General features: G+C 40.4%; 2 protein-coding genes across 3 annotated transcripts in view; one reads left to right on the forward strand and one right to left on the reverse strand.

Moving 5' to 3' along the window:
- Window positions 1–762: 762 nt before the first annotated feature.
- On the forward strand, window positions 763–9,787 carry zgc:172076. The gene is made up of 9 exons (XM_063013266.1): window positions 763–839; window positions 2,838–2,884; window positions 3,876–4,074; window positions 6,536–6,696; window positions 6,773–6,905; window positions 7,542–7,698; window positions 8,627–8,750; window positions 8,895–9,084; window positions 9,228–9,787. Exons 1-9 carry the CDS (start codon window positions 806–808, stop codon window positions 9,386–9,388), a joined length of 1,206 nt encoding a protein of 401 aa, XP_062869336.1. The 5' UTR covers window positions 763–805; the 3' UTR covers window positions 9,389–9,787.
- Window positions 9,788–12,450: 2,663 nt separating this feature from the next.
- Window positions 12,451–14,770, reverse strand: part of mark1 (MAP/microtubule affinity-regulating kinase 1) — a 41,712-nt gene continuing 39,392 nt past the window's right edge. Inside the window, exons 17-18 of one of the 2 annotated variants that reach the window (XM_063012485.1) lie at window positions 13,919–13,963; window positions 12,451–13,467 (exon numbers count right to left, since the gene is read on the reverse strand). In XM_063012485.1, the coding sequence (XP_062868555.1) occupies window positions 13,125–13,467; window positions 13,919–13,963 (388 nt within the window). In that variant the 3' untranslated portion in view covers window positions 12,451–13,124. The remainder of the gene's footprint in view (window positions 13,468–13,918; window positions 13,964–14,770) is intronic. The other variant, XM_063012486.1, reaches the window with a different exon arrangement.

The following is a 14,770-nucleotide window of genomic DNA, read 5'->3' on the forward strand; positions in this document are numbered from 1 at the left end:
CTAGGGTATGATGTTCTGATGCATTTCACTTACAACATTAGTTTTTCATAAATGTGTAGACTTGTGATATGCAGTGTTTACCTGTCATGACACTGTAACTGATTGTGGTTTTTTATAATGACTATTTTTGCAGTTTTATTTTTATACATCAAAGTTTTATAAACATCCTTTTGTATTTTTTACATAAATAAAGATCTGAATGTGAAGTATTTTGCACTGGGTGAAACTTGCATTCTTGTTGTAGTCTTCAGTAGCACGGAGAAACCACAAGACTGAAACCAGTCATTCAACACCTACACACACAAACACACTCTCACACTTACACATGACTCAACCGTTCCATTTTAGTCTCATTAGTGACACTATAAACATTTCCTGTCTAATATGCATCTATTTTAGCTGAAAATAAGCTGAAACTTGCAGGATGTTTGACCAATAATGTGCCCACCAAGAACACTTTGAACACGACACCTGAAGACACCCATCCGCGTTTAATGAGCCGAAGCGTGTGTACACCTCCAGAATGGTGCTAATTGTGCATTACTGTGTCAGAAATAAAAATGGACTCAGCTGTTAAATATAAGCACAGTATTACAGCTGAGCAACATGACACTGGCATGGCCAGCTCTCAGGGGTGAAAGAATAGAAAGCGTTCAAATGATGGAACCCAAAAGGCTATTCATAGCTCTTTTGTTTAAAGGCCAGTTGTCACGAGCCAGTACTTGTTCTTCATTCCTGTCCATGCACAGTGCACTGCAGATACCCAAACACTACTGGAATCACACACTCAATCTAACGAGACAGGATGTGGAAGAGAAAGAATGAATGGTTGATCAAGCGTAAGTGTTGATTGCACGACTTTTTCTGCATGACATTAACACTGCTCGTCACTCATTAGCTAATAAATAGTGTCAAGGGATCTAAGGTTGGTTCCCTTACTAAAAGAAACCATGCTTGCTATAAAAGAATAAAGGTGGTTTTTACATCTCTAAAGAGGTATTTCAGCAGACCTATGAAGTAAATGTACTTTAATATTGAAACTTTTCTGTAACGCCACTTTCTCATTAAACCATTTACATAAAAAACATGGACTCTATTTAGTAGGTACAGAACTCCACTACCAAGAATCAGTGTGACAACATAAACCTTGTAAGTTAACAGCCAGTTCTTCAGCTGCATTATTTGGAATGAAACACTGACGATGAGGAGGTTAAAGCACAGTCTCAGCTTTAATTTTAAAGTAATGATATCTATCTTGGGTTTTTAATAAACAGTGCAGTGATAAATTCTTTCCTCTTCTATTTGTGCATTTTTTAAAATGCTGTTCAGCCCTACGTGAAGAAGTAAATGCCCCTGTAGCTAATACATTAATCTGGGTGGGGCAACACAGTTTTACTCTGACATGTGAAGCCAGCCACGCCTCTTTTTAAAGTGCAGCTTATGTGCAATATTTAGCAGATCAACAAGCTCGAAGGAAGGATGTGCCAACCACAAAATCATTATATAGAAGCTTATAGACACCCAATCTCATGATAAAGTAACAGTATTATGACCTGAACGGGTTTAACATAACATGTACACCAACAGGACAGAATGTGACGTATACAGAAGCACATTCACCACGTCAGAACAAGTTGGTAGTGGTTTGTGTAGCAGCCAGACAACAGCGCTTAGCATTCAGGCAGAGTGGTGGCTGAAATAAATGGTGTTTTGATTAGTCTAATAAATCAGCTGACCTGAACCACATTTTAGCATCTTTCTGTTGTAGATTTCTGGTTGTGGTTGTGTTTCATGGGGATTTAACTGTCCAGTTACTTATGGCTACTTGACATAAGGTTATTATATACAAATGAGCTATGGTTTACCTGAAATTGTAGCTAGAATTATGCATTTAGGATTGTATTGGATAAAGCTAAATTTAAGCAATGAAAAGGGAGGCTTTAGAAACTATTTAGCATATCTGTAGCTGATCTGTAGGTGATCTTTATTAACATTTGTACGGTGCTGGTATAAGATTGTCACAAGCAAACGTTTTAATATTTTTCTGTACTGGAAAAAATGCAGTTAGTTAATCTTTAGCGTATTCAATTACCCAACTGAATTTTGCTTCGTCTCTACTGATGCCGATCCTAACCCTGATTGAAGAGAGCGAGACTAACACACGCCCCCTCTGACTCGTGTGCAGTAGCCGACTGCATCTTTTCACCTGCACAGGGCGAGTTCATATGCGGATCAGCTTTGTGTACGGAGAGACACACCCTGATCAACACATTATCCCATGACTCTGTGCAGGCACCATCAATCAGCCAGCAGAGGTCGTAATTGCATCAGTTATGAGGAATCCCCTCCTGCACCCTGTATAAACAACAGCCAATCGTTGTTGGTGTAGGTGCCCAGCCTGCCGGATGGCAGAGTAGTTAGTTAATCTTGAGGATTGTGCATTTGATTAGCAACACCCTTATTACTCTATTAATGATTAATGAGTGTGGAAAAAGGACGGTGTACTTGTTTTTTCCCAACCTGGTTTTTGAATGTTGATTAACGTTTGGGGTTAAAAAGACTACATTTTAAAATGAGCTGCATTTTTGTTGTGGTTATTGCTGTTACCTGGGGTTACTGTTTAAAGATGTTGGCAAGGACTACACACATGGTTTTAACCTGATAAAAAAAAAAACTAAAAATAATAAAGTATGGACACCACCCCAGTTAAAAACCCACTGGACTGTCCCTTAAAAAAATGCTCCAGTGGTATTTCTCATGAAGAAAGCAACAGCAGGTATTGTTTTATTAATCCACTGTGTTCATGCACTGCAGCTAACTACAATCATGTCTTTCAGCTCCCACAGATCATCCACTGGAGACGAAGTACAGGCCCATACTCGAGGTATTCCTCTTTCCAAAAATACACTTAACACTGTTCAATTGCAAAACAAGAGGAAAGTCCCATTCTGTGGTTGGTTTATTTAAAGAAAACTCACACAGCACTGACAGGCAGTAGCACAGTTTTAGTTCTTAATATTGAGTACATTATCACCTCCTCTTCATCTACAAGCTTTCCATGCTTTCCATAGAGTAGCGCCCACAACACGACAGGATTCACAATGCTGCAATTCAACTTACGGAGCTCATACAGCAAAGCACCATGCTGTGATATACTCTATATGACTAAAAGTATTTGGACAACACTGCTAACTGTTGGATAGTGTGTATGAGCAACACTGTTTTATGTGATTCCAATTTTGAGACAACATTTTACAAAAGCAGTTAAGGTACTGGAGTAGTAATCTGAAGCTTGCTGGTTCAAGCCATACTGCTGCCAAGCTGCCGCTGTTGGGCCCCTGAGTAAAGCTGTTGTTTTGGATAAAAGCATCTGCTAAATACCATAAATGATCAGGTCATTTCCTGTGCACAACGCACAGATCCATCAAGACATGGTTTGACTAGTTTGATGTTGAGGAACTCCAGTGACCTACACAGGGCCCTGTTTTTATCTTTACATTTATGGCATTTAGCAGATGCTTTTATCCAAAACAACAGCTTTACTCAGGAGCTTGGCAGGGGTAGGGCTTGAACCAGCAAACTTCTGATTACTAATCCAGTACCTTAACTGTTAAGATATTATTGCCTTCCTTAAACTATTTGTGCAAAATTTAAAGCACACAATTCAGTTTACATTATTAAATTAAACATCTGTTAGCAATGTGTGTTGTTGATACACCATTAGATTACAGCCTTAAAAAGGGGGGGGGGGGGGGGGGGTCAAATAGGACATCCAAGATGCTCATTGTCAGGTGTCTACATAATTTTGGCTATACAGTGAATGTGCTTTTTATTCCTGTTTATCTTATACTGTGACCAAACCCTGTTCATTTCAGAGCATGATCCCTTCGGACCCCATGTCCAAACTTAAACTGAAAAGGCTTTCACCCAAAGAGGAGTTTCCTAATCTGTATGGGAACTACACCTGCATGGCTCGTGTGCTGGACCTACACATGTACACACGGCAGTTCAACCGCGCCACAGAGAGCGGCGTCATCTTTGACGACATAATTCGCCCCGGTCTAGAGGAACCAGGTAAAGCATCATGCATTTCTTTTATAGTTTTATAACAGCTGGCATGAAATATGTCAGTTCCAAAATTATTGGCTTTCATGGTAAAGAAGGGGGGAAAAGTGCAGTTATTAACACCCCCACATTAGCACTTCATGCACCCGTCCACTGGCAACATAGTATCTTTACAAGATCAATTAAGGATTCCTTCAGATCCTCCAGGTTCTTAAGCTTCTCTCTTGTGCACTCGAAGCTTAACCTTGTCCGAACCTTTACCGAAACATTTTTGTGTGAATTTGGCCATATTATGCTACGGATCATTGGATTACAAAACCAGCCACAGAAAATCATTGAGCCTCCATCATGCATGGGGATTAGCGTATCCTATTTGGCTTCCGCTGCTGACAAACACCAGATTTTGCATCCAAGGAGAGCACGCCACTGCCCACGCCTTCTTTACACGTGTACAGCCCGCCTCTTCTCGTCCGAGCTTCCTGCACGGGCGTCTGTTCTGCCAATCACAGCGTATGAAGACCCACCCACCCACATATAGTCCGGCCCCCACCCTGCATATATGGAGGCCAATTAGTATCTGCTGCAGGTACTGCCAATTATTCCCATCAGACGGCACCCAGCCCCAGGGAGTTCAGAAACTCAGTGCTGGTGCGTCAGCGGAATATCCCGCTGCGCCACCTGGGCGCCCCCCTTTGCGGATCTTTTAAAGATTCAGTCAAAGTTCCAGCAGTGCAGAGAAACTCCAGGCACTTTTTTATTGTGGTCATACAATAATAATGCTACCATTATGACAACATGAATTATTTGTTCCACGCCAACCACCCCCCTAGGAGAGAAAGGTTTTTTTCTTTAACTAAGATTGAACCTAGTTCTGATACAGAAACTGATATAGAAAGGTGGGGGTCAGATTGAGCTAATAAACAACAGACATTTTTGCCCAACTTCACCAAAAAAGGCTGATAAACTTGGATCTGACTGTACATGACAAACCAGCATCTTCTGTTGCTCAGAACTGTTGCACGGTTTAGCTGAAAACACAAACACAAAGGACTGCAAACAGCGGAAAAATCTCACATTTAGTTAAAGTGTAAGATGAAAGAAAGCTCATCCTGTAAAGGAAGGTTGAGTCATAACTGACTCGGTATAATCATGGTTCTAGTCATCACACACCTGTTTACCACGCTGTTTACCATGCTGTTTCTCATCATTCTCTGTTCCACATTCCCTTAAACATGGAGAAACATCATTGTTAATGATAGAAACACCAAATTCTGCAAGGAAAACACAAAAGGATCAGGAGTCAGTAAAACATTTAAGACTACTGTCTAAGGAACTAGAACACTGTACAAAAACATTGTATTTTTATCATTTATCAAACATCTTTGTAAACCGAAACAAACTGCAGCCTGCTGTAGGGGTGTAGCTTGATAAGTTGTTATTTATCATGAATATAAAAATATTAGTATACATATAATACTACCCTGATCAGACTCCATGTTTTGTTGATTTTGTTTGTTTAAAATAACCTGATACACTCCTATCAGAACGAAACACTACCTTGTCATTACCATGACAGTGACACTAAAGTGCTGAAAATGCTTCACTACCCGAAAAGCTGTCTCTTTATGTATAGATGGGGTAGAGGTAGTGACAACGTGTGCAGAGCAATAGATGGGCTACAGTCAGAACATCAATAAAGTAAACCTAAAATAAACCTTAGCTTAAAGCATGATCAGGTGTAATCACTCAAAAAAAACCTGCTATGGGCACTCAGGTGTAGTAAAACACGCTAGCACACCAGAGCTGACATCTCGAACTTGTCGGTTCGAAATTCAGCTCTGCCATCCTGCAGGCTGGGCGCCTACCTGAACAACGATTGGCTGTTGTTGAAAGAGGGGCGCCGGAGGGGGATGCAATTACGACCTCTGCTGGCTGATTGATGAACGATACGAAGGACAAGGAAGGATAATGAGGATCAGGGTGTGTCTCTCCGTACGTAAAGCTGATCCACATATGAACGGCTCTTCTTAGTCAGGGTGGAGATCAACATCAGTAGAGAGGAAGCATAATAGAATTGGGTAATTAAATACGACTAGATTGGGAGGTAAATTGGGGGAAAATGCAAAAAAAAAGACCTGTGTGAATTAGAAGTCGTTGGAACATGAGTGACACTGTCCACCATTAAGCAAGCTTTATAACAACATAAGCTTTAAAGGCTGCTGTAAAAGTTTAAAGGTTTTTAAGTCCCTGCTCCAAAACAGACACAATAAAGCTTGTCTGATGATCACATGGACCAAAAAAGCAAGAGCAGGTGCTTATTTTTGCAAAGCCACTAAGCCTGTGGTGTGAAAACATGGAAAACACATGTTCAACTCAAGCCATGGTCGAAGCCGGGAACCGACACTACAGCTGTGATATCATGCTGCCCTTTAGTGATTGTCCATTCTCTGCATTTCTGTCTGTGACACAGGAACACTTACCGGGCCGCTGACAGTGGGCTGTTTAGCTGGCGATGCCCAGTCCTACATCGTCTTCTGTGACTTCTTTGACCGCATTATTGAAGCCTACCACAGCTACAAGGTGGCCAGTCACATTACACTAAAGAGTGACTTTAATCACGACAACCTGAAGGTCAGTGCTGGTTTTATAAATGTTTGTTGTCTGAAACGATGGAAGACTGTAATAAATACCCTGTGTGTGTGTGTAGGGTGGTGATGACTTTGATCGTGAGTATGCACTAAGCTGTGAGGTGAGTGTGTCCCGCTGTATTGAGGACTTCTGCTTTCCTGTACACTGCAGTAGAGGTGAAAGAAGGAGTCTTCTTACGTTAGCAAAAAAAGGTACAGCACTCAACATATTCAGCAGTTTAAGTTTTTAATATCAAACACAGTCATGGATAATTTTGTATCTCCAATTCACCTCACTTGCACGTCTTTGGACTGTGGGAGGAAACCGGAGCTCCTGGAGGAAACCCACGCAGACACGGGGAGAACATGCAAACTCCACACAGAAAGTACCCGGACCACCAACACACCCGGGGGTGGGGGGTGGGGGGATGTTCTATGTTTGTATGTGTTCCTGATAACATGTATGACAACATATAAGTTTACTGTAAGGTGACAGTGGTACCCACCGAGCCACCACGCTGTCCCTGTTGCAAATAAATACTCTTAATGTTGCAGTGGCTTTTCATTAAAATATTTAATGGTTTTAGGATGTGGATGTGCAACAAGCTTATGGTCAGGTGTCCACATACTTTGACGTTTTAGTGTATCTTTGCTAATAATCTCAATTCAGTTAGTAAAAATAAGTAGAATCATCATCAGTCCTGACAGATGTCATGTTCTTGTTCAGTACAGGAAATGACATCATGGTAAATCTTCAATACACTTCAGAAATAGCAAACATAATTTGGGCTGGAATCAGTAAATGACCCTTTAAAAACATTCTTAAGTTTATATGCGTATATTTTTCAGCTCTGGACCAACTCGCTGAGAAGTTTCCAGGTAAGCTTTATTCTATGGATGAGCTTAACACGGCAACAGAAGACAGAGGAATAGTAATGGATGCCCCACCTATCACACTGCTGAAGACTGGAGTGGCTCGTGATTGGCCAGATTCTAGAGCCTTGTGGTAAAGATTGAACATTTTATGACATTGTCATTGAAAGAGAGTTACTGTACTCAGCATTTTCCTTGTTTGAATTGATTCTTTGCTGTCCATGTTTATTTAGAATAATAGTCGTGACTAGCAGGTGGGGTTGGGTTAATAAGGGTAGGTAATAAAATGAACTGCAATGTTTATCCAGGAATAACAAATAAGCAGATATTAAATTAATAACACTGCTTAATTTTCTGAAAATAATTTAATACATTTTACTTAGAAAGATTCTTTTGGAAACAGTTGGAGCTATTATCAAGCAAAAATAAATTCCCTTGTCCCTAAATAACGACAAGGAAACATTAGCTTAAAATTCTTCATGATTTCACTAGCACACCAGCGCTGGGATTTTGAACTCTCAAAGTTTGAATCTCAGTTTTGCTACTAGTTGGCTGGGCACCCCCTAAGGGGCACAACTGGCAGCGCCTGCAGCAGACTGGGTGCCAAAAGACCGGACTATAAATGGCAAGGGGAGGCGACTGGGGTCTCCAGTAGTGGAAGACAAACTGGACAAAATGCATAGATAAAATAGCAAATAAAATCACAAAGCACATGTCAAAACTGGTTAACAATAAACTTTTGGTAAAACCGTTCCAAAGTCCTACACTTAAACTTTTCAAGAAGTTGTGGACTGTCCAAAATATGAGCCAGAAAATTAGCAAATTTGGTTAAACCAGTTCTGTGAAGTGGGATGGTCAAAAATCCAGTTATAGTGCTATTATGTGTATTTCCTTAATGTCTAAATTTTTTAGACAAACAAATATGTGCTCAAATCATTTAGAAATTATTGTATTCCAAAGAATGCCATTAAACATGTACCTTACAAGTGTGTGTGTAAACTTTTGACCCTAACTGTATAATAAAACTACCTGGAGGTAATAGTACCTTACTTGTTTTGCAGGGTGAGTAAGGATGGAACTCTGGCCATTTGGGTGAACATGGATGACCACCTGAAACTGGTCTCTTCTAGAAGTGATGCAAACATCCAGGAGGCCTTTGCATCCATCTGCATTAATCTAGTAAAAGTGAGGACCAAATAAATCTCAGCTTTAATAACATTGTGAGATCTGACATCCAGGTGTTGGTCAAATATCAGAAACAACTGCATGTGTTCTAATATTATGTTCAGCAATGCTGTGTACTCTTGATTTCTCTTTTTTTTCTTTTAGATGGAGGAAATATATAAGAAGATGAGGCACTGGTTTATATGGAAACCGCACATCGGTTGGGTGGTGAGCTCACCTGCAGAGGTGGGCACCGGGCTGACGGCCTGTGTCACGATGAAACTGGTACATCTGCCTCACCACAAACTCCTGAACGATATTCTGGACAGACTGAGGCTTCGCATGGAGGAAACAGGTACAAACAAGACCTTCTGAGTTGCACAAAGGACCTATTTATGCAGGGCTGATTGTTCCCATACACATATTCTATCCTCATGAAGGGTTTAGACAAAACAGGACACTTTTATAGTAAAATACTTCCTGTTATCCTTTTTGTAGACTCACCTGAGCTGTACAAAATAAGCAACCAACAAACCATCGGGCTGACAGAAGTGGAGTTTACCCAGATAGTGGTGGACGGTGTAAAGCTGCTGATCAGAATTGAGAAGAGACTGAAGGATGATGCCGGCATTGATGACCTGGTGCCTGCAAAGAAATAAATATGCAGGTCCAACCAGAGGAGGTCAAATATTAGTTACATTTGCAGAAATGCTTTCTGAGGCTATATACCTAATGTTTTTAATACATCTGCTAACAAAAAAATCTTTACTTGATACACCTCATGCTCAACAGTATGTGGAACCCCTCCTAATGATTGAGTTTAGGTGTTCAGCCATATTCATGGCTTACAGGTGTAGAACCACATTATATGCTTCTAAATTTGTGATGACATTTTCCCAGAATACTTTTCTTTACAGTGTAAATGTGTCCGTGTTTCAATAAGAAATGGTTGGATGAGTTTGATAAAGAAGAACTGTGGTGGCCACAGAAAATAGCCCTGACCTCAACCTAATAAACTAATTCTAATCTTCATGTTTATGTGAAACATCTGAGCCTGACCTGATGAATGTTCTTTTGAGTTACTGGTCAAACTATCTCCAAAATCAAAATGGCAAACTAATTATCACTGCCTCAGGCTGAGTCCAAACTTTTATTTAGACATTTATTTACCAATATCAGAACGGTTAATGTTTTAAAATGGTTGGTTCAAGTTCATTGGTTGAGGTTCAATTTACTCCATTTACTTTGAAATGGTGAATTATTTAAGTTTAGTAAAAATGAGTCGGGTTTTTTTCTATTTTATTTCTGCATTTTCTCCCGTTTTCTCCCAATTTATCATAGTCAATTCGTTTTCTGCTGATTGCAGTCGAGGTGGGTATATTGCTGCTCACACCTCCTCCAACCTGCGTGCAGCCCTTAGCGGAACCCTTTTTCACCTTTGCATTCTGCACAGGCGCCTCTCTATCTGCCAATCAGGGTCCTTACACAGCGTTTGAACACCCCACCCACATAGTCTGGTCATCCCGCCCTAGCAGAACCGTGTCTACTGCAAGCACTGCCAATTATGCCCGCTAGATGGCACCCAGCTGACCAGTGGCAACACAGAGTTTCTAACCAAGTTCTGCTGGTGTGGTAGTGGAATAAAATAATAAATTAGTAAATTTTTGATCATATTACAATCATGTCAAAACACACCCTGACCTACTTTGTTACATTTGACCCTTGTTCTTTGCTTCACATTTGTTTCTGTGGTTAAGTTTAACATGCTGTTCTTCTAAAGACTCACTATGTGGGGTCTGAAATGACTTTAAACTCTAAACAGAGGGCACAGAGGGTGAACACCACCATCATTTTCGGCATGTGTGTGTGTAAAAAAAAATTCTTTACAGGCATGAAAAACAGTGCAAGTTATGATGAAAAAGAATGAAACTAATCTGAATCATAATATTTTATAATAAAAATGTAATAACTGCATTGGTTAACATTTCTTTACCTACAAAAGCAACATAATTCACCTTCTATCATTTCTTTCTGTCTGTACCAGTCTGAAAACAAACGATCTATGATGAGACTAACATGTCACCTATAAGGTGGTCTTTTGTGATCAAGTGTAAAATGAATCAGCATTAGTATCTTTATTATTAAACCAACTGATACGTCACATTTCCTGTTAAAAACGATCTGTAATCATCTGAGAATCAAGGATTGTGGAACGAATGTTCGTTTTATTTATTTACAGTTTTTAACTCATCTGATCCCGTGTAACTAACATGACTGATTTTGCAGCATACTTTCATACTCTTAGTCCAGAAACTCTTGAGAGATGGTTACATAATTCAGTAGTCCCCAACCACCGGGCCATGGACCGGTACTGGTCCGTGGGTCAGTTATTACCGGGTCGCACAGAAAGAATAAATAATTAGAGATCGCTAGAAAAGCAGTTTTCACTGCTTCCATTTCGGTGTTATTGTCTCCTATCACCCCTAGGTGGGAGCAGCGTCTCGTTGCAGTGAAAAAAAAAGCTCAATTTCCATTATTTGTGAGCAGAATTGTTAAATCCTACCGTCCCCGCCGGTCCGTGAAATTATATCTTATATGAAACCGGTCCGTGGTGGAAAAAAGGTTGGGGACCGCTGACGTAATTTTAATCAAATCATTATTTTTCCAGGGTAGCATGACTTCTTTAAGTTGTATTTTTGGTACTCTACTCACCTCTCTTTATCACCAAAGTTAACTAGACAGGCAGGTTCTGTAGTGAAATATTTCTAATACTGTGTCATCCGAGTCATTCTGAGAGCAAAGCTGATTAAGATCACTTATCAGTATTAAAAAGGACACCAGACTTTTTTTGTTTCTATCACTTTTCAAGTAAGCTTTAATGTGCACCAGTGAGACTGAATCCTGATGGCCCATGACACTTTACTGAAAAATTTACATACAGTACTACATTCAGAGAGGGGGGGGGGGCAGTAGTGGTAAACTGAACAGAGGTTGGGGGGTGGGGTTTGGTTTTAAGAAAATCTTCTGCACCTCCAAACAGCTCCATCCACTAAGGCAGCATAATCAAGCATCTGCTCAGGAAACGTACCGTCAAAACATGGAACTTCTAAAAATCATCAGATCACAGCTTAAACCGTTTTCAAATCCTCGCATAAATAGGAAAACTAAAATCTTATCTCAACAACCTTGAAATGTGTGCAGTCTCAGAGCTTTCTTCTGTCAGAACCACAGTAATACAACGTGAAGCATTGCACATTTAACCCTCATTACCTCAGTACAAAAGAACAATAGAAATGTTCCAGCGCAGGGGGTCTCACATATCGTCGTCTTAGCCATCACTAATCACGAAAGAAACAAAATGGAAGTACAAACCAACGTGTTTAAAATCCTGCTTCTCTCTCCTCATGAGAATGACTCCGAATGAGCAGCTTTGTAGTGTAAAAACAAATAGCAATAAATAAAAGTGATTTTTTTTAGTAAAGTTAAAATCAAGTAAAAATAAGGACAAAAGAGAAAGAAATAATCAAATAAACTGGGACAAAATTATCTAATGAATCTGCTACAGGCTACAGCTTTATCACCGTCCAGTTTGAGTCAATATTTCCCTTTTAAGCAGACATGAAACGACAGTCGCACGTGCTAATTAAAACCTAAACTGTGTGACTGGTTTTCTTGAGGGTGATGGTGGGCGGGGGGGTTATAACATTTCATAATAAAACGATTCACCTTTGGGATGTGCACATCTCGCTTTACAAAACACTGTTAATCAGTAACTCGCCACAGTAGCAACTCTCTACGTCCTGTCGAAAAGTAAAAAATGTATAAAAGAACATTTAAAATGTCACATGGCAGAGGCAAAAAACCTAAAACTGTACGAGAGAGGCCAAAGCTAAACAAAAACATTACAGTAAGACATAATCAACATAAATCTTCTGTGCAGAACTCAATACTATACAACACCTTCAGATACGCGGACCGAAAGAGCCACGCATCGTACAAGTCTATGAACATTTCAACAAAACATTCTGTATTTTTAACTGTACATGTGAAAAAATTTGCACTGAAAGTCTCTGCTTTTGCCTACAAATGTAGTCCTGCCACAGGAACACCAATCTGCTGCCCTGACAGGGTTTTTTATTATTATTGCAAACATGGCTATGCTAACCTGGTGTATAAGTGGGACTAGGAGCAGGTAGGGTGGTGGGTTTTGTGGGCGCTGAGGGACTAGGGTCAGGATTTTTTTCAATCTAATTTTTTTTAACTCCACTGGCCAAACCATACAGCAGTAGCTTCAGAAAGCAGGTAACTCAAAATGGTGCCCAAACCTAACTGGGAATGTAGACATCAACGTGGCAAGCTTTCGCCTGGACCTACTCGCTCCCCGTTTCACATCCATCACAGCTTCAGCTCGTTCGCGATTTTGGACGCGATGTTCTTGAAGGCGATGGAGGTGCCAGAGATGCGCTTGAAGCGGACGCCATTGAGGGAGAGGCGGGGAAGCTTGCACACTTCCATCTCCCACTGGACGAGACTGTCCTGCCGGGCGTCGCCGTGGACGCAGAAGAGTAGAAAGCGCTCGCGCTGCTCGTAGTCACAGTTGTTGGCGTCCAGCACCTTGCGGATCTCGCGCATCATGTCGCCGGGCTCCATGGATGACGTGGTCTTCATGCTCCACGTAAAGCGCAGTGACCGTGGCTTTGAATCACGCCCGTCCTCCTTAGGTTCCCCGGATCCGCTCCTGAGGGTTAACAAAACCTACACGTGAGCCTTTAAATATTCTATATTCTGTTCTGACACATTAAACAGCACAATTAATATATATGCCAACAATTGTATGCTGTAAATTCAGTTTCTATAGAGACATACTAAAAATAGCTTTCTCCTACTATGGAGGTGTGTAGCCAAAGAGCCTGGCCACTGGGAGGTGCACTAATCAGCGCACTTTTAGTGCTGGTCCCAAACCCTTTACTTTATAAGCCCTGTACTTTAAACAATCTTAATTATTTAACAAAGCAGTTAAGTATAATAGTTTTGTTTAAATCAAGTGCTAAAACAAGTACACACCACGGGTGCCACACCGCCCTCATTTGGCCAAACCAATTCTAAAAAGCAAACCTTCTCTTGACCTCAAGTTTAATGAAACAGGATCTACACAGGCACTGCTTCCCTGACCACCAAAGCCTTCTCACCTCAAGCTGTATGTCCTGCACCTGGCCTCTCCTTCACTGGGCAGCCTTAAAGACAATTAAGATTTCAGATTAAGGAACGAGGAAAATAGGGAAACGTCTACCACACTGATAGAGGAGGGAATAAAACAATCACCGACATGCAGGTTTTTCATCAAGAATAAAAATCCAACTAAACTCCAACTGTATAACACAAAGCTCTGTACACTGACCAGTATAGTTTCTAATAGAAATCAGTTTATGTTACATTTTGGTTGTGTGTTTATTTGGTCATTTAACTAATTTTAAGCATTTTAGACATATAAACTTTTTTGGTTTCCACTTGGTTTTGCCTTCTGTTACATAAATGCATGCTGGCTACATTTACGAGGTAAGCTTTTTGTGGCTAAATCAGATTTAGTTGCTCTAAATCTAACAAAAATCCACTCGAATATTCAGAACGGGTCTGTAGGAAGTGAAGTCCATTCAGTTAAAAGAGCACTGATGAGATCAGTCACTGATAATGAATGAAAAGGCCTGGCCCGCAATCATTGTTCCAATTAATTCCAAGTGCAAGGCGATGACGGCTTAGAGACGTGATGTGGTGATTAGTGGGGATGAAGTGCAGGTTTTCTTCACAGCAAATTCAGACTTGTTTGTCTTTATAGCAAAAAAGTGATCTAAGAAGAAGCATGTACAGTACATTAAAGGATTCCTGAGGTTTGCTGAGAGTTAATTATTCTTCCAAGAACATTTTTAACTTTTACAGTGATGAGTTTTTTGGAATCTTGGCTTTGTTAAAGCATCAAATGTAAACAATACATTTCAGTTACAAATAGCATTTTCCCTACATATTTCTTTTTTCTGCTTATGCAC

This window comes from Trichomycterus rosablanca, chromosome 17 (genome assembly GCF_030014385.1).
Source record: "Trichomycterus rosablanca isolate fTriRos1 chromosome 17, fTriRos1.hap1, whole genome shotgun sequence".
Taxonomy (NCBI): domain Eukaryota; kingdom Metazoa; phylum Chordata; class Actinopteri; order Siluriformes; family Trichomycteridae; genus Trichomycterus; species Trichomycterus rosablanca.

Excerpts from the sequence above, each read along its gene's own strand:
- zgc:172076 (XM_063013266.1), top strand. The coding sequence starts at position 806 with ATGTGGAAGAGAAAGAATGAATGGTTGATCAAGC. Across the intron at positions 7,699-8,626 it reads CCAGATTCTAGAGCCTTGTG|GGTGAGTAAGGATGGAACTC; the intron begins GTAAAGATTGAA and ends CTTGTTTTGCAG. Across the intron at positions 8,751-8,894 it reads TCTGCATTAATCTAGTAAAA|ATGGAGGAAATATATAAGAA; the intron begins GTGAGGACCAAA and ends TTTTTCTTTTAG.